At 37.8% G+C, this 16,925-nt stretch overlaps 1 protein-coding gene across 2 annotated transcripts in view; it reads right to left on the reverse strand.

Annotated features, from left to right (window-relative positions):
- Positions 1-3,133: 3,133 nt before the first annotated feature.
- The window catches only part of ZNF280C (zinc finger protein 280C), a 64,829-nt gene continuing 51,037 nt past the window's right edge, over positions 3,134-16,925 (reverse strand). The window contains exons 17-20 of one of the 2 annotated variants that reach the window (XM_049644282.1): positions 11,616-11,678; positions 8,748-8,866; positions 8,563-8,599; positions 3,134-4,692 (exon numbers count right to left, since the gene is read on the reverse strand). In XM_049644282.1, coding sequence (XP_049500239.1) covers positions 4,614-4,692; positions 8,563-8,599; positions 8,748-8,866; positions 11,616-11,678 — 298 coding nt within the window. In that variant the 3' untranslated portion in view covers positions 3,134-4,613. Of the gene's footprint in view, positions 4,693-8,169; positions 8,439-8,562; positions 8,600-8,747; positions 8,867-11,615; positions 11,679-16,925 lie in introns of those variants that run through there. The other variant, XM_049644283.1, reaches the window with a different exon arrangement.

Here is a 16,925-nt window from a genome sequence, read left to right on the forward strand (position 1 = left end):
AAGCGTCCAACTTCAGCTCAAGTCATGATCTCACGGCTCGTGCGTTCGAGTCCCACATCGGGCTCTGTGCTGACAGCTTGGAGCCTGGAGCCTGCTTCAGATTCTGTGTCTCCCTCTCTCTCTGCACCACCCCCCCTTGCACACTGTCCCTTTCTCTCAAATACAAATAAACACTAAAAAAATTTTTAAAAGACAGTGCCAAATCTTACACACACACACACACACACACACACACACACACAATCCTTATAGCAAATTTGTGAGGAAATTGTCATTACATACCTTTCACTGATGAGAAACTGAGGTTTGAGGTAGTTTATTTGAGGCTCCACAACTGGTTAAGACACAAAACCAGGATTTACACCTAGGACTGTCTTATTTCAAGGCTTAGCTCTGTTTACACCACCATACGTTACAGTGGTATGGATAAACACGCATGTTTCAGCATGAGAGATTAAAAACAGAAGTGATACACACTAGCCTGAGTTTGTTAATGACAGCAAGCTTTTCAGGTGGTCGAATAACAAAGTGACAGGGGTGAGGCTGCAGAAGGATCTCAGAATCAGAGAAGTGAGGTGTGTGAGTTTGAGTGTGAGGCAAACCATGGTGTGGTCAAGAGTAAGGCAGTATAATTTAGGGAAAATACCTTAATATTATTTAAAAAGGCAGTTATGACTCAGATGAACCTAGGAGCACTCATATAACTTCCATAAAAATAAAAGTCTGGTGTGCTTGCGACACCAAAAATCTAATGGCATGCCCACCCAGTACTATGTGCTTCAACAATGACTCTCAAGAAAGACACAATGGGTTAGGAAAAGAAGCTTATCAGAAATCATTGTAGAAAGGTCATAATGAAAAATAGGCTGAAGATCTATCTGAATAAAATGAAAACAAATAAAATCAGGAAGGGTGGTAATAAACTAACAATAATAGTAACAATGGGGACTTACATTCCTGTGTGCCAACCACTGTTCTAAGTGTGTATACATAAGTGTTAAGTCATTTAATTCCCTCAGCCTTATGAGTAGGTACTGGTGTCTGCATTTTAAAAATGAGGAAACTGAGGCAGGGAGCTCAAAGTCACACACATTTGGACATTGGTAGGGCCACGAACTCCATCCAACCTCGGCAGTCTGCTGCAGAGCCTGGGCTCTTAGCCACTCACCCACACTGCCCCTTTATGGTACAGGGAGGGTTTACTCTGGGGTCAGATATCAAAGCTCATATCAAGGAAGATCTCTTGAAGCTGTGTAAGCAGGAAGTAAACTTCACAAAGAAACCCCTTAATAGATAATAATAGGCTAAAAATAGTAACAGTTGCAAGAAAAGTAGGCAAGCGGGTAGACTGATAAGCTAAGCATAACAAGTTATAGAGAGAAGCTAGACATTATTACGATAAGAGCCTGAAGCTTCTTGAGTTTGAAATAATTTAAGATGACCATACCCTCCAACACAAATTACTGGTCTGTTCCAGTTATTCATTTCTTAGATTTTACATACATCATAATGAACATAAAATTTTTTTCCTGATATAATTTCTAAGACTATGAAAATGGATACTGCTAACCTGTTACATACTCCACCTTACAAATGATTCATGAACATGAATGAAATGTCTAGAAGTTCATCTTAGTCAACACCCTCATTCAACTATTATTTTCCAGTTCAGAAAATCTGACTAATAACTAATCTAGGTCAGCATTCTCCACTGTATCTTGTGGAGATTAATGTTTAGAAGCTATTAAGTATAGGGGGGGGGCAGAAATTCCAGGGTCAAAATAAGTGCTGAGTTCTCTTAGAGAACCAAACACATGTAGCATGAACAATCCAATAATAATCTACGCAAGTATAACCCAGTATTTCCTAAGTTTATTTGACCATGACACCTTTATGTTGCAGACCATTTATAAATTATGGACATTCACTCTAGATCTAGATGATTTCTTTTTTAAAAAAATTTTTAATGTTTATTTATTTTTGAGAGAGAGAGAGAGAGAGAGAGAGACAGAGTGTGAGCAGCGGAGGGGCAGAGAGAGAGGGAGACACAGAATCTGAAGCAGACTCCAGGCTCTAAGTGTCAGCACAGAGCCCCCTGACACGGGGCTTGAACTCATGAACTGTGAGATCATGACCTGAACCGAAGTCGGATGCTTAACCATCTGAGCCACCCAGGTGCCCCAATATAGATACTTTCTTTTGCAGAAGTGGAAGAGTGTTATTTTTACAAAAGTCCATGGTGGGGAGTTAACCATGCCTAGGACTAACTGGGGAATTTCATTCTATTAATTTTGAAAGAGTGCCTGTTTCTGCTATTGGGGATAGTGGTATGTGGCATTCTGAATTCACTTTCTTCTAAGAACAATTTATAACTGATGTTTAGGTATAACCAAAATAGCATCATAGAATCCAAGAACTCTAGAACAATTTAGTACCCATGGTGTACAAATAGGACCTCTGAGATCAAGGACACAGTCACTACCCTGGAGTTCCTCTCACATTACCTGCAACTCCTTACTCTCTCCTCTGCTGATTCCCTCTCATCTCTCTAACTTCTTGTTGTTGGAATGCCCTGGAGCTCAACCTGTGAACCCTGTCCTTACTCTATCCCTAGTCTATCCCCTGGTGATTTCATAGCCTTTAACTTTTTAATAAATTTAAATGTTACTGACAGCCTGGACTTCTCCTCTAAACCCCAAACTCACACATCAGGATGTCCATGACATCCACACTAGCATATCTAATAGGCATCTCAAATTCAAACATGTCCCAAATCAAAGTCCTCATCTTCCCTTCCAAATCTACTCCTCCTTTAGTCTTCTCCATCTCAGTTAACAACATCACCTTTCCAGTTGCTTAGACTAATGGCTGTGCTGTCCTCCACAACACTTTTCCTCTCATACCTCATACCCAAACCACCAACAAATTCTGTTGGCTCAACCTTCAAGATAGTCGCCCAGTTGAGCCACTTATCACCTACACTTTCACCTATCCTAGTTAAACCTCTACTATCTTCCATCTGGATTGTTAAAACAGCTTCCTAGCTGACCTCCCTGATTCTGCCCTTGGTCCCCTACAGCTTATTTTCAAGACAGCAACTAGTGATCCTGTTAAGACTGTAATTAAGAACGTTTTTCTTTTTTCAATTTTTTTGAGGGACCTCTCCCTTTAAGTATATTTATTTTGAGAGAGAGCCTGTGCGTGTGTGTGGAGGAGGGGCTGAGAGAGAGAGAGAGAGAGAGAGAGAGAGAGAGAGAGAGAATTCCAAGCAGGCTCTGCACCGTCAGCACAGAGCCCGATGTGGGGCTCAAACTCACAAAACTTGAGATCATGACCTGAACTGAAACCAAGAGTCTGCTGCTTAACCGACAGAGCCACCTAGGCACCTCAGAATTTTTGTTTTTCATTGAGGTATATAAAAGACTTCTCCATTCAAAATCCACTAATGGCTTCCTATCTCTGAGTGAAAGCCAAATCCTTACAACTGCCTAGAAGTCCCTATACTACATGGCCCACATCATCTCACAGGCCCCATCTCCTACTACAAGCTCTCCTGTCCAACACCCCCTCCACTGCAGCCCCATCGGTCTTGTTGCTGTTCCATGAGCCAAGCATGACCTTACTTCAGGACTCATTATTTCTACCTTGCATCACATTATGTTAGCTGATTTTTATTAGGTTAGGTTAAAAAGGTTTCCTTCAAATTCCTAATTTGTTAAACTTAAGTTTGTTTTTGTAGAGGTGAGATTCACATAATTTAAAATCAAAATTTAAGAACTCAACCATCTTGAACAATTCAGTGGCATTTAGTTCATTTACAATGTTGTACAACCACCTATATTTCGTTCCTAAACATTTTCATCATACCCCAAAGTAAACCGTGTACCCATTTAGTAGTCACTGCCCATTCCCACTTCCCCCTAAGGCCCTGGCAACCATCAATCTGCTATCTCTATGGATGTATCTATTCTGGATATTGCACACAAATGAAATTATACAATATGTGATCTCTTGTGATAGCATGTTTTTGAGGTCCATCCACATTGTAGCATGAATCAGTACTTCATTCCTTTTTTATGGCTAAATATTATCCCATTGTATGAATATACCACAATTTATTTATTCCTTCATCTATTGATGGCACTTGAGCTGTTTCCATCTTTTAGCCATTGGGAGGAATGCTGCTATGAACATGCATGTACAAGTATCTGAGTCCCTGCTTTTTGATTCTTTTGGGGATATACCTAGGAGCAGAACTGCTGGGTTATATGGTAATTCCACGTTTTAATTTCTTGAGGCACTGCTGAACTGTTTTCCACAGTTGCTGAACCATTTTACATTCCCACCAGCAATGTGTAGGGGTTTCAATTTTCTCTTCAGGGCTTTTGCATTTGCTATTCTCTCTCTGGAACGCTCTTCCAATAGATAATCAAGTGGCCTACTTCCTCACTTCCTTCAGGTCCTTACTCAAGGTCCTCTTCCCACAGAGTCCTATCCTGACCACCAGATTTAAAATGGCAACCTCCCAACCCCAGCCCATACTTACCATCCTCCTTGCCCACTTTATTTTGCTCCGTTGCATTGATCATCATCTAACATACTATATAAATTTCTTATTTTTTATTGTCTTGTCTTCCGCCACTGAAATATAAGCTCCACCAGGGAAGAGATTTCAGTCTGTTTTTCCAGAACCTAGAATAGTGTTAGGCACATAGTAAGTGCTCAATAAGTACTTGCTGAACAAGGAAGTGAAGCCCAAAGAGATGTTTTGGCAAAGTGTGACAAAAAAGGACAAGAAGCTAAGTCTCTGTAGTTCGGAGGTTATTTTTCTAATAATGGTGATGGATTGAAACTGAGCCAATCACACCTTTATTCAGCTGTAACCTTTTAAAAAGCACACATGTGAGAGATGGCTATTTCTAAATCAAGTGAAAGAACTATTTAGAATACCCTGAGGGCAATGGGATCAAAATGTAGAGCTAATACTCATTTGCACCAATTAACACTCAACTAACTGCCTATAATAAGAAGCTTAGTAGTGACTGAAATGTTTTATTGAAACAAAGCAAAAAAAAATGGTGCTACAGGATACAGAACTTTAAGAGTATTATACTTCGAGAAAATGAACCTAATACAAACTGTAAGAAACAGAATCTTATGGAAGAACAAAAAGCTGTACCCCTATCTAAAATATTGCTATAGCAACAATGTGTTTTGGCTTATCATATTCTTGAACTATAACAGATCCAGAGAAAATATCTGTATATAAAAAGAGAATCTATGTTGAAACCACAAAGAAGTTATTTCTGGGTAAAAGTTTAAAACTTGGTGTAATTGGTGCTTAATTTTTCACTTGAAGATGGTTAATATGGCAAAAAGTTATATGTTTTCATTACAATTTTTGAAAAGTAAAAAAAAAGATGGTGAATGAAAAAACATTCTAGAGGGAGAGATATGGAAATAAAGACTCGAATATTGTCAAGTCTACTACTAAGAAACAAGTAGTAGTAGAAACACTACTAACAAACCACACTTTTAGAGATTTTGGAAAATCATTTACAGCAGAAATCAGTCTGGGGGTGCCTGGGTGGCTCAGTCGGTTAAACGTCTGACTCTTGATTTTGGCTCAGGTCATGATCTCATGGTTCATGAGTTTGAGCCTCCTGTTGGGCTCTGCACTGGCAATGCAGAGCCTGCTTGGGATTCTCTCTCTCCCCCTCTCTCTGCCCCTCCCCTGCTCACGTTCCCTCTCTCAAAATAAATAAATAAATAAATAAACATTAAAATAAAAAAAAGTCTAGAAAATTAAAACTAATAGATTCCACATTTTTGACTGAATTACAAATAGATTACATAACAGGTGGTCATTGAAATTGGCTTTCAATATGTCTCTGCTATAAGCTGAATGTTTGAATGTGATGGCATTAGGAGGTGTGCCTTTGGGAGATGACTGCATCATGAGGGTGGAGCCCTCATGAATGGGATTAGTAACCTTATAAATTAAAATGTTAATTTACTTTGAAAGAGAGAAAGGGCACCTGCAAGCCAGCTGCACAGAGGGGAGGGACAGAGACAGAGGCAAAGAGAGAATCCCAAGCACTGACAGCATGGAGCCCGACACAGGGCTTGACCTCACGAACCATGAGATCATGACCTGAGCCAAACTCAAGAGGTGGACGCCTCACCGACTGAGCCACCCTGGCGCCCCAATGCCCCTATAAATTAGACACCACAGAACTTTCTCCCCACTTCTGCCAGGAGGATACAGCAATAACACGACCTTCTATGCACCAGGAAGTGGGCCCTCGCCAGATACTCAATCTGCCTGTGCCTTGATCATGGACTTTCCAGCCTCCAGAACTATGAGAAATACATCTCTGTTGCTCATGTTACTAGTCTATGATACTGTTATGGCAGCCCAAAGGGACTAAGACAGTTTCAAGGTGCAAGTAAAAAGTACAAGAAGTTCTGATGTTAGGATGAAAAAAACCACTCATGATGGAGTCAAACAACTTCAAAGCCTGACCACCTTAATAGTTATTAAGATCACAAAGGGGCTTTGTCAGCCTCCAAAGTCCAAGAAATTAGTAAAGTATAAATAGTGAACTTTTAACTGTGCTGGAGGAAAAACTGCAAGATGCATTTGGTGAAGCTCTCAGTCTGTAGGCCAAGGAATCAGGCTTCCATGTAAGAAGCAAAGCAATGCTCCTAGTCACACGGTAAAATCTACAGCTTTTATATGAAGTTATTTATGAGAAAATAATTCCTGAGGCACTTTACCAATACAAATTTTATTAAAAAAATAAGTAATAACATCAAAACTGTTCAGCAAATCTATATTCAATGTAACCAAAATAAACAAACACCAAATTAAAAAAAATATACATCTATATATATATGGGCAAGAAACAAGTGCATTTTTTGGTCCCAATATTTTCTGAATATATTATCTTTATCCAAAGGAATTACATTAATGGCTAAGAAGATATTATGTATTAGATGTACAGAAACATAACTTTAAAATTTGTTTTAAGGGCTGTAGGAAGTGTTTTTTGCCAATTCTTTATGTCTTTGAGCTCCTAATCACTAAGATAATGTTAATGATAGTCCCAAGACAGACAGAAGATGTAATCCTGTCTAGTGGTCTGAACAACTACCAAATCTAGAAGCTATCAATAGGTAGCTACGTGAAATTTGTAGAGAATTCTAAAGAATTTCTTGGAGTTCTTAACAAAACAAAACAAACACAAAACAAAAGTTTTAAAGAAAAGAGATAAAAGTGGACATAACAAAACACACATCAATAAATTTGGTGAAGAACAACATAAAATCAAGACAAAATTAAACTTAAAAAAATTGAATATTAGTATTGCTGAAAACTCCTAGGATTAATACTGGATAAAACTTTAAATGACAGTACAAATAACTATAACTTTGGAACTGTAATTTTAGAAACTTATTTTCCAAGAACATGAAAGTAACCTTGGTTCCCTACACAACCAGTTTTTATATTCCTTGGACTGCATGCATACTAGACGAAGATTAAAGGGCAGCAGCCAAAATGATTAAACTCCAACTTGGACGTTGAAGCATTGATTTGATGGGCCTTTCTTGGTCAGAATGAACCCATAAGCGTAAGATCAAGAACCAAAGCCCCCAGTGGGAAGTTGTGCTCAATTTGGTGGGCCTTGAGGTCATCTCTGGCCAAATTAGCATCAGCCTTATGGGAGGCCAGTCATGAAGGAAGGGACTCTCCCCAAGATCTGATTTCTTAAGGCCACAATCTAGAGGAGGTCTCACAGTCAAATAATTCACATTCCTTGGAAAGAGAGAACAGGCATCAGTTGTGTCCATCGAAGGGGGACACTGACCAGGAGTATCCTGGACATTTTTTGAAATTTCTGTGTTGCTTCTGCATCTGAAAAATATGAAAAATAGAACAATGACAGACAAGGAAAGAGGAAAAAGACAGCTATCTGACCTAAAAATGTAAGACTTATAAGAAATTAACTAAGAAACCAGACAAAACAGACAAAGAAAATGAATAGCCATATCATTTGGAATGCAATATTCTGAAGGCAAGTACAGCAGAGAAAAACACAAACTATTTTAAGCAAAGCAAAAACGACCATGGCAACAAAAGCTATTTTTGGAGAGAGCCAACTGGAGAAAAAAGCTTATGTTAAGATATGTTAACCTGACACAAAGATAAGGTGGAATAAGAATCTAGTGCCATCTGAAAGCTGAAAAGAACTGATTCTGAACTAGTGTCATGAACTGCTTAACCGCCTTCGTGTGAGAAAACACTTCAGAAGTTTGAACTTAGGAAACTGCCTTTGTGTAAGAAAACACTTCAGAACTTTGAACTTAGGAAATTCCAACTTGTCTTGCACCAGGTTGCACGAGCTCCATAGAGCAGGAATCTATTTCAACAAGCGCTTTAAAAACAAAAACAAAAACAAAATACTTTAATATTTTTCATTTCTATTAATGGTACATTTAAAAATGCAACAGTGCTAAAATCCATCAAAGAAAAATGCACGAAATGGAAATTGAACTTACTCAGACGAGGGTTCAGAAGTTGAGGTACTTTCAGGAACTGAAATTAGAAGAAGAGGTTTACATTTACAGTAGTATAGGTGATGAGTGACACTATCAGTTTAGTACATAAGAGCCCATATTGTGGCTGATCAAAAGTACTGGAATAAATATCAGAAATTCAAAGTAACACAATTATAAATACATACCATTCTCTATTACAACTTGGCAAGTATGAGTTTTACGCTGACTTAGGTGTTTAGCCATACGATCTAAGCCAGAAGAATCAGTTAGGAAGTCACATTTAAGGCACACTAGAGTAATGCCCCTATGAAGAAAAAAGGAAAGCAAAGGTTTTCATCTTTTATCCAAGTCCAGAGGCACGTTCAATAATTATTTTTCCATGTAATAACTCTTGATATGCTTTTTATGTGTTATGACCATCAATTGCCAATTTTGTTCTCCTAAGCCTGATTTATCTGAAATGGTACCCAGAAAATGACATAGCCACATTTAAGTTATGCTAACATTTACTGCTTTATAAACCACTTCCTCTCATACCGGGTGCTAAAGGACAAGAGTCAAGAGACCTAAAGCCTAATCGTGGCTCCACTAACAATTTGTGTAGCTTGTGCAAGTCACACTCTTTCCGTGCTTTGGCCCATTTCTGAGGACCTTCTTTCCACACACTCTACTGCTAGATGTTACGGACACAAGAGTGAACAAAAGAGGGCAACCTCTGGAGCCTATAATCTAGTATCTTATTTTAGAGGTGATAAAATTAGAAAAGAAATGGGAAGGCTTTAAAAGTAAATCATATAATTTAATTATTGTTATTACCAATTAACGAGCGTAAACATAGTTTTATAGTTCACTGGATGCTTTAAATTTAAGTACTTCGACGTGTCAAGGAATAAAAACCAGTAGCATACCTTAGACTGACTGCTCCCCTGTGGTTCTAGTCTTAACAGCCTGCTATATATTTATACCTGGGTGTCACGCTGGAACATCAAAAATGATCTTCATACACTGAAATTGTGCTTTCCTCCCCAGCCCCCAAAACCATTCCTCCTAACCAATCTCTCTTATGATGTCATGCTCCCAACACAATGGCTCAAAATTATCTCTCTCTTTTTTCTTAAAATAGTCAATATTTCAAATATTTTACATTATTAACAATTTATTGAGCACTTAACTCTGTGCCATGCTGAGGGTTTTAGATATATCATCTTATCTGAATGCTATAACAAACCAAAGACGTAGGTGTTATAATTATTACTTTTTTATAGAGGACAGGGTCAGGTTTAAAAACCTATCAAGGCCAAAATTAGATTTGAAAGTGAGCCCTTTGATTTCAGAGCCCATGTTCTTAAACAGTGTAATACCACTTCACCACCTTAGCCCAGATTCTTATTAAGTCAATGTTAACTACCATAATAATCTTAAACAGTCCATGTGCCTCCTGCAATTGCAAACTGCAAGATCATGACCTGAGCTGAAGTCAGATGCTCAATTGAGCCACCCACGCGCCCCTGCAAACCTTTTACTTATATTCACACCTTAACATATATTGTACATTCCTTGAAGGTTGGACAAGCCTTCTTCATCACTGTCATCTTTATGGGAACTGCTACGATGTGTTATACATAATAGGTACACAATAAATTAAAAAAATGAACATTGCATTTTTTAACAAAATTACAAAATTTATTGTTCTATAGAATTACAAATATGCTAAGTCTCATACACAGAAACTAATCAATTTTATATTTAAATCTGAGGCCCATCCAAATTGAGAAAAAAAGCCTCAGATCTTTAAAGTCATAGAATCAATTTAAGAATCAACCACACAACTGAGCTTGATAACGATGTAAAAATAAAACAAACGCTCATCTTTAGAATTAACAAGTCCTTTTTCATTCTTAAAAATTCTATTTCCTTAAATTTAGTAATACTTTTAAAATAGCATGAATATATTTTTAAAATAGAATCAAACTTTCCTCTGCCTATGAACTGTTGGTCCAACATCATCCACATATGTCATTTTCAACATGCACATTAATTTACTCAAATATTTACAGAATGCCTACCATGTGTCAGGCACTATTCAATGCTCAGTAAACATATGGCATAGACAAATATCCAAACCACACACATTCTAGTGAGAAGACACAGACAATAAACAAAAGAGTGAAGTATACAATATGGTGGAAAGCAAAAAGTGAAGAAAAATAAAATAAATGGAGATAGGTAGTGGTGGGGATGGGGCCTAGGGGAAAGGATGCTATTTTAAATGGAGTGGTCAAAGAAAGTCTCACTCACTAGACTAGAGATTTAAAGGAAGGAGCTGGCCATGCAGATATCTGGGGAAGAGTGAACAAGGCAGAAGGAATAATGAATACAAAGGTCCTGAGATGTATCATCTTCCCCTCCACTTTTCCATTAATCCAAAGCATCAAAACAAGTACTGGCTAAACTTAAGTCTACGTCTTAGCCATAAGACATCTTGATGCTACCAAAATCTTGGCACTGATATTTCAAATAGCAATGACAACATGAACAAAATAAACAAAAGAAGATGAAGTAAAAAGAAAGCAGAAGAATGTGGAAAAATGATGCATAGTGGATTCTGAGCTAAGCGTGTGTGGTATAATTAGGGTTAATTATCAGTGCCTTTCGAAATGTTCATCAGCAATTCCTTTTGTAGAGTAAACAGGTTGTGTACTTTATTTACAAATGAAAAAAAAAATCCCAAGAATTATGAAGGCTATATATTGCTCAAAATCAAAATGTGTTAGTCAATTTACTAGATTATCTTAAACCTCTTTTTGATCTTCAAATATTTTTTATTTTATAATGTAAATCCATGAAAGTTTCGCCTTATTGCCTAACACCACTGAAACAAAGTTTAGCCAGAGAATATAGGCTATTTCTGCTTTGCTCTATGCTATAATGAAGAGAACTGTATTACGTCTGGTAGTAATCACTTCATTTTCCAAACAAGGTACTCAAGAATCAGGTTAAAAAAGTTACTAGAATTTTTCAATAGAGAAAATGGAAAAAGATCAACTAGTTACCTGAGAATTCCAGAATGCTTCTTAAAAATATAAAACCGTTTACTTGGATGGTTGCTATGAGAGCTGGAAAAAGAACAGACAGATGAGATGTTATTATACAGTAATTCATATTAATTTTATGAACATATTTCAAGTACATGTTTAGTTTCTTAGCTTTGAATAAAAGATCATGAGCTAAATTATTAAAATTCTATTATTCATCTGTTTAATTCAAGATTAAAAAAATGTTTATTTATTTATTTTGAGAGAGAGAGAGACCGTGTACAAGCGAGGGAGGGGCAGAGAGAGAGGGAGAGAGAATCCTAAGCAGGCTCAGCGCTGGCAGTGCAGAGTCTGATGCGGGGCTTGAACCTACGAACCGTGAGATCATGGCCCAAGCCGAAACCAAGAGTCAGATGCTTAACTGACTGAGCTACATAGGTGTCCCTAATTCAAGACCTTTATTTTGTATTTTCTTTTTTAATGTTAATTAATTAATTAATTATATTGAGAGAGAGTGCGTGCATGCATGTGAGCAGGAGAGAGGGGCAGAAGAAGAGAGATATTCTCAAGGAGGCTCAATGCTTAGCACAGAACCTAATGCGAGGCTCGATCCTACAACCTTGGGATCATGACCAGAGCTGAAATCAACAGCTGGATGCTCAACTGACTGAGCCACCCAGGTGCCCCTTCCTGAGAATATTCTTAAATGATCAGTACCCTCACCATTATTTAAAAAACCCTCAAAGTTAAAAATGCAAAGAGCATAAAATTAAATTTTTTCAGCTATTAAGAGTTGAAAACTATTTATTTATTCATTTGTAGAGAGAGAATTCCAAGCAGACTCTGCACTGTCAGCGTGGAGCCTGATGTGGGGCTCAAACCCACAAACCATGAAATCATGAGCGAAGCCAAAACCAAGAGTCAGACGCTCAACTGACTGAGCCACCCAGGTGCCCTAAGAGTTGAAAACAATTTAAAAGGTATTTGCTAATAATGTATTTTGCTATAATATAAATTGTTATGAATAATAATTATCACTTTCTTATCTTATACTTATTAGCAAGGGGAGAGAATCTGAATGATCCTCAAGGTAAATGCTACTTGGGATAAATTACATTACTTGCCATCAGTAAAATGAAACATTTAAAGAATCTTTTGCAATTATTAGGAGAGCCTTTAGGGAAAGCGAATTAAAGAAAACAGAGCTCTATGCACAGAACAAAAAAAAAAACACTAACCAAATTTTGCAACAAATGGTAATAGCTTTTATATCCCCTTCTAAACTGAGAAGGAAAGCTTTCCTGTATTAGAAAACCAGGCAGGATTAACAAGGACTAGCATACCATAGCATCCAAAAGTGTGGTTCATGGACCAGCAGCATCCATACCCCCTGGGAAATCATCAGAAATACAAAGTCTCAGGTCCCACTCTAGACCTACTGAATTCATCGTTGGCAGTGAGGCCCAGAAATCAGTTCAAGTTTTTCAGGTGATTCTTATGCAAGCTACAGTTTGAGAAACACTGGCCCTAGCTTGCACTGACAGACCCAAACCAGCCAACACACCAGATCAATGATTATCCTGAGACACAAGGTAACTATCACCAGCATACCACCTATGCATGGGAAAAGAAAGATTCTGGCTACTTATAATCCTGTGAAAACAGCTGCAGAATAGGTGCCATGATGAATGCAAAGAACTGTTTCTCAAGTAGATAAGACAGACACATATTTAATACGAGGCAGAATAGCTGAATGGTACAGAACTCAAAGGAAGGAATGATTCCTATTAAGTGGCTGTGGGGATCAGATTCCTCACAAAAGAAGGTAAACTGAAAGGGAAGGAGAGGGGGATTCCAAGGAATAACAAATAAGGAAAGACACTTTAGATATTGAATATGAAACAAACTATATGTTGGGGAAGATTAATTAATTTGGGGGGCCTGATTTGTGGTTATAGAGTTAGTATGGGCTGGGAATAAAGGTACTCAACCTCTAAGAAAATGAGGCTTCTGTGGATGCAGAGCTCAAATCTATGACAAAAGTCCACACTGGGTCAGGGTGTACCAGTCAGGGGGAGGGTACCTGAGGCAACAAAGGAAGCAAGGCATCACTGAATTAGGGGAAATGCAAAGGCCCTTAGAAAAGTAGAAGTGGAAGCTTTTGGTTCTATATGAGGCTAATAATAAGTGCTGTGTGTGTGTGATGACAATGCAATGTAGGGTTGGGGCTCACTGGAAAATAGGAGAAGGTTACAAAGGAAGCCTGAGGCCAACTGGAAGTATGTGGGGATAGAACTGATATGGGAGGTCCTACAAGACAGCCAAGGAGCCTATGGAAAATGGGAGATAGGAGGACGGAATGACCATGGGTTTAAGAAACACTAAAAATATTTTCCAATTTAATCTCCTATAAGTTATGGGTAGAATTAAAGCTCCACTGGGGCAGTTGTGTGTTTGGCACAGAATAAAAGACCAGCATTCTTAATCGCTTTCAAAATACCAACAACATTTTTCACAGAACTAGAAAAAAATAATCCTAAAATATGCATGGAACCACAAAAGGCCCCGAATAGCGAAAGCAATCTTGAAAAAGAAGAAAAAAACTGGAGGCATCACAATTCTAGATTTCAAGATATACTACAAAGCTGTAGTGTTCAAAACAGTATAGTACTGGCACAAAAACAGACACATAGATCAATGGAACAGAATAGAGAACACAGAAATCAACCCACACTTACATGGTCAATTAATCTATGACAAAGGATGCAAGATACTGACAAAGACAGTATCTTTGATGAATGGTGCTGGGAAAGCTGCACAGCCACATGCAAAGAAATGAAACCGGACCACTTTTCTACACCACACACAAAAATAAACTCCAAATGGATTAAAGACCTAAATGTGACACCTGAAACAATAAAAATCCTAGAAGAAAACATAGGCAGTAATTTCTTTGACTGTAGAAACATTTTTCTAGGTATGTCTCCTCAGGTAAGGGAGACCAAAGCAAAATTAAACTACTGGGACTACAACAAGATAGTCCAGAGACATTTTTCCAAAGAAGACATGCAGATGACCGATAACATGAAAAGATGCTTAATATCACTAATCATCAAGGAAATGCAAATTAATTTTTTTAGAAATCTCTATGCCCAATATGGGGCTTGAACTCAAGACCCTGGAATCAATCTAAGCCAACCAGGCACGCCTGGGGATATGTAAATTAAAACCTCAGTGAGATATCACATTAACATCTGTCAGAATGGCTAAAATAAAAACCATGAGAAATAAGTGTTGGCAAGGATGTGGAGAAAAAGGAACCCTCATGTACTGTTGGTGGGAATGCAAACTGGTGCAGCCACTGTGGAAAAAAGTATGAAGGTTCCTCAAAAAAACAAAAATAGAATTACCATATAATCCAGTAATTCCATTACTGAGTATTTATGCCAAGAAAACGAACCCTATGTTTACTGCACCATTATATTTATAATAGCCAAGATATGGAAGCAACTCAACTTATGTCCACTGACAGATGAATGGATAAAGATGTGGTGTGTCTATCTATCTCTATAAAATGGAACATTACTCAGCCATAAAAGAGAATGAAATCTTGTCATTCGCAACAATATGGACAGACCTAGAGGGTATAATCCTAAGCAGAGTAAGTCAGAGAAAGAAATATACCATTATGATTTCACTGATATGTGCAAATTAAGAAACAAAGAAACAAAAAAAGAGTAAAAAAAAAAACCCCTAAACTCTTAAATACAGAGAATAAACTGGTGGTTGATAGAGAGGAGGGGGGAGGGGAATGGGCAAAATAAAGTGGATTAAGAGCACACTTATCTTGACGAGCACTGAGCAATATATAGAACTGTAGAATCATTATATTGTACGCCTGAAACTAATTTATGTTAATTATACTTCAATTAATGAAAACACCAGCATTCCTCCCAGCAGTATACTGAGAGAGACTGGCTGGGGCCTGGTTTAGGGCAACCAAGGAATGGAAACCCCTGCAGTAGATAGGAGGCAGAGTGGCAAACTGCAGCAGGTAGACATTCAGGAAGTCATTATGAATGGTGGCAGATCAAGAGACCACCACAGGCTTCAGAAACTTAAAGTGTATTATATTTTGCTGATGCTCCACATTTCTGCAAATGATACCCTGAGACAAACTGAGCTTAAAGAGTATTGGGGGTGATAGTAGTTTGGATCCTAGACAGACAATAATGTTTGACTTATTTTTGTTCTTCATAGATGCCAGTGGGTCAAAGATAAAAATATCTGTCAAGCTGATGAAGAGATGGATCTTAGGAAAACTCAGCACTGAAATTGGAGGATTTACAGTAGAAAAGTAAAATAACATTCTGAGAGTGATTAAGGTACCAAGAAAGGGAAAGTAAAGAGGCAAGAAGGATTGAAAAAAAGAAAAGGTAATGAAATAAAGGTAACCCACTGGATGGAAGAAGATATTTGCAAATGACATATCCAATAAAGGGTTAGCATCTAAAATATATAAGGAACTGATACAAGTCACACCAAAAAAACCAAACAATCTAATTAAAAATGGGCAGAAGACATAAATAGACATTTCTCCAAAGAAGATATCCAGATGGCCAACAGACACATGAAAAGATGCTCAACATCACTCATCATCAGGGAAATACACATCAAAACCACAATGAGATATCACCTTACACCTGTCAAAATGGCTAAGATCAAAAACACAAGAAACAACAGGTGCTGGCAAGGATGTGCAGGAAAAGGAACCCTCATGCACTGTTGGTGGGAATGCAAACTGATGCAGCCACTGTGGAAAACAGTATGGAGTTCCCTCAAAAAGTTAAAAACAGAATTACCCTTGAATCCAGTAACCACACTACTGGTTTTCTACCCCTCCCAAATGCAAAAACTCAAAGGGATACATACATGCATCCCTATGTTTATTGTAGCATTATTTAAAATAGCCAAATTATGGAAGCAGCCCAAGTATCCATTAACAGATGAACAGATAGAGAAGATGTGGTATATATATGTACACACACACACACACACACACACACAAATGGAATATTATTCAGCCACAAAAAAGTATGAAATCTTGCCATTCACAACAATGTGGTAGAGCTAGAGAGTATTATGCTAAGCGAAATAAGTCAATCAGAAAAGATAGATACCAGATAATCTCACTCGTATGTGTAATTTAAGAAACAAAACAAATCAGCAGAGAGAGAGAGAGAGAGAGAGAGAGAGAGAGAAACCAAGAAACAGATGCTTAGCTGCAGAGAACAAATTGATGGTTACCAGAGGGGAGGTAGGAGGGAT

The sequence above is a fragment of the Panthera uncia genome, chromosome X (genome assembly GCF_023721935.1).
Source record: "Panthera uncia isolate 11264 chromosome X, Puncia_PCG_1.0, whole genome shotgun sequence".
NCBI classification, from domain to species: domain Eukaryota; kingdom Metazoa; phylum Chordata; class Mammalia; order Carnivora; family Felidae; genus Panthera; species Panthera uncia.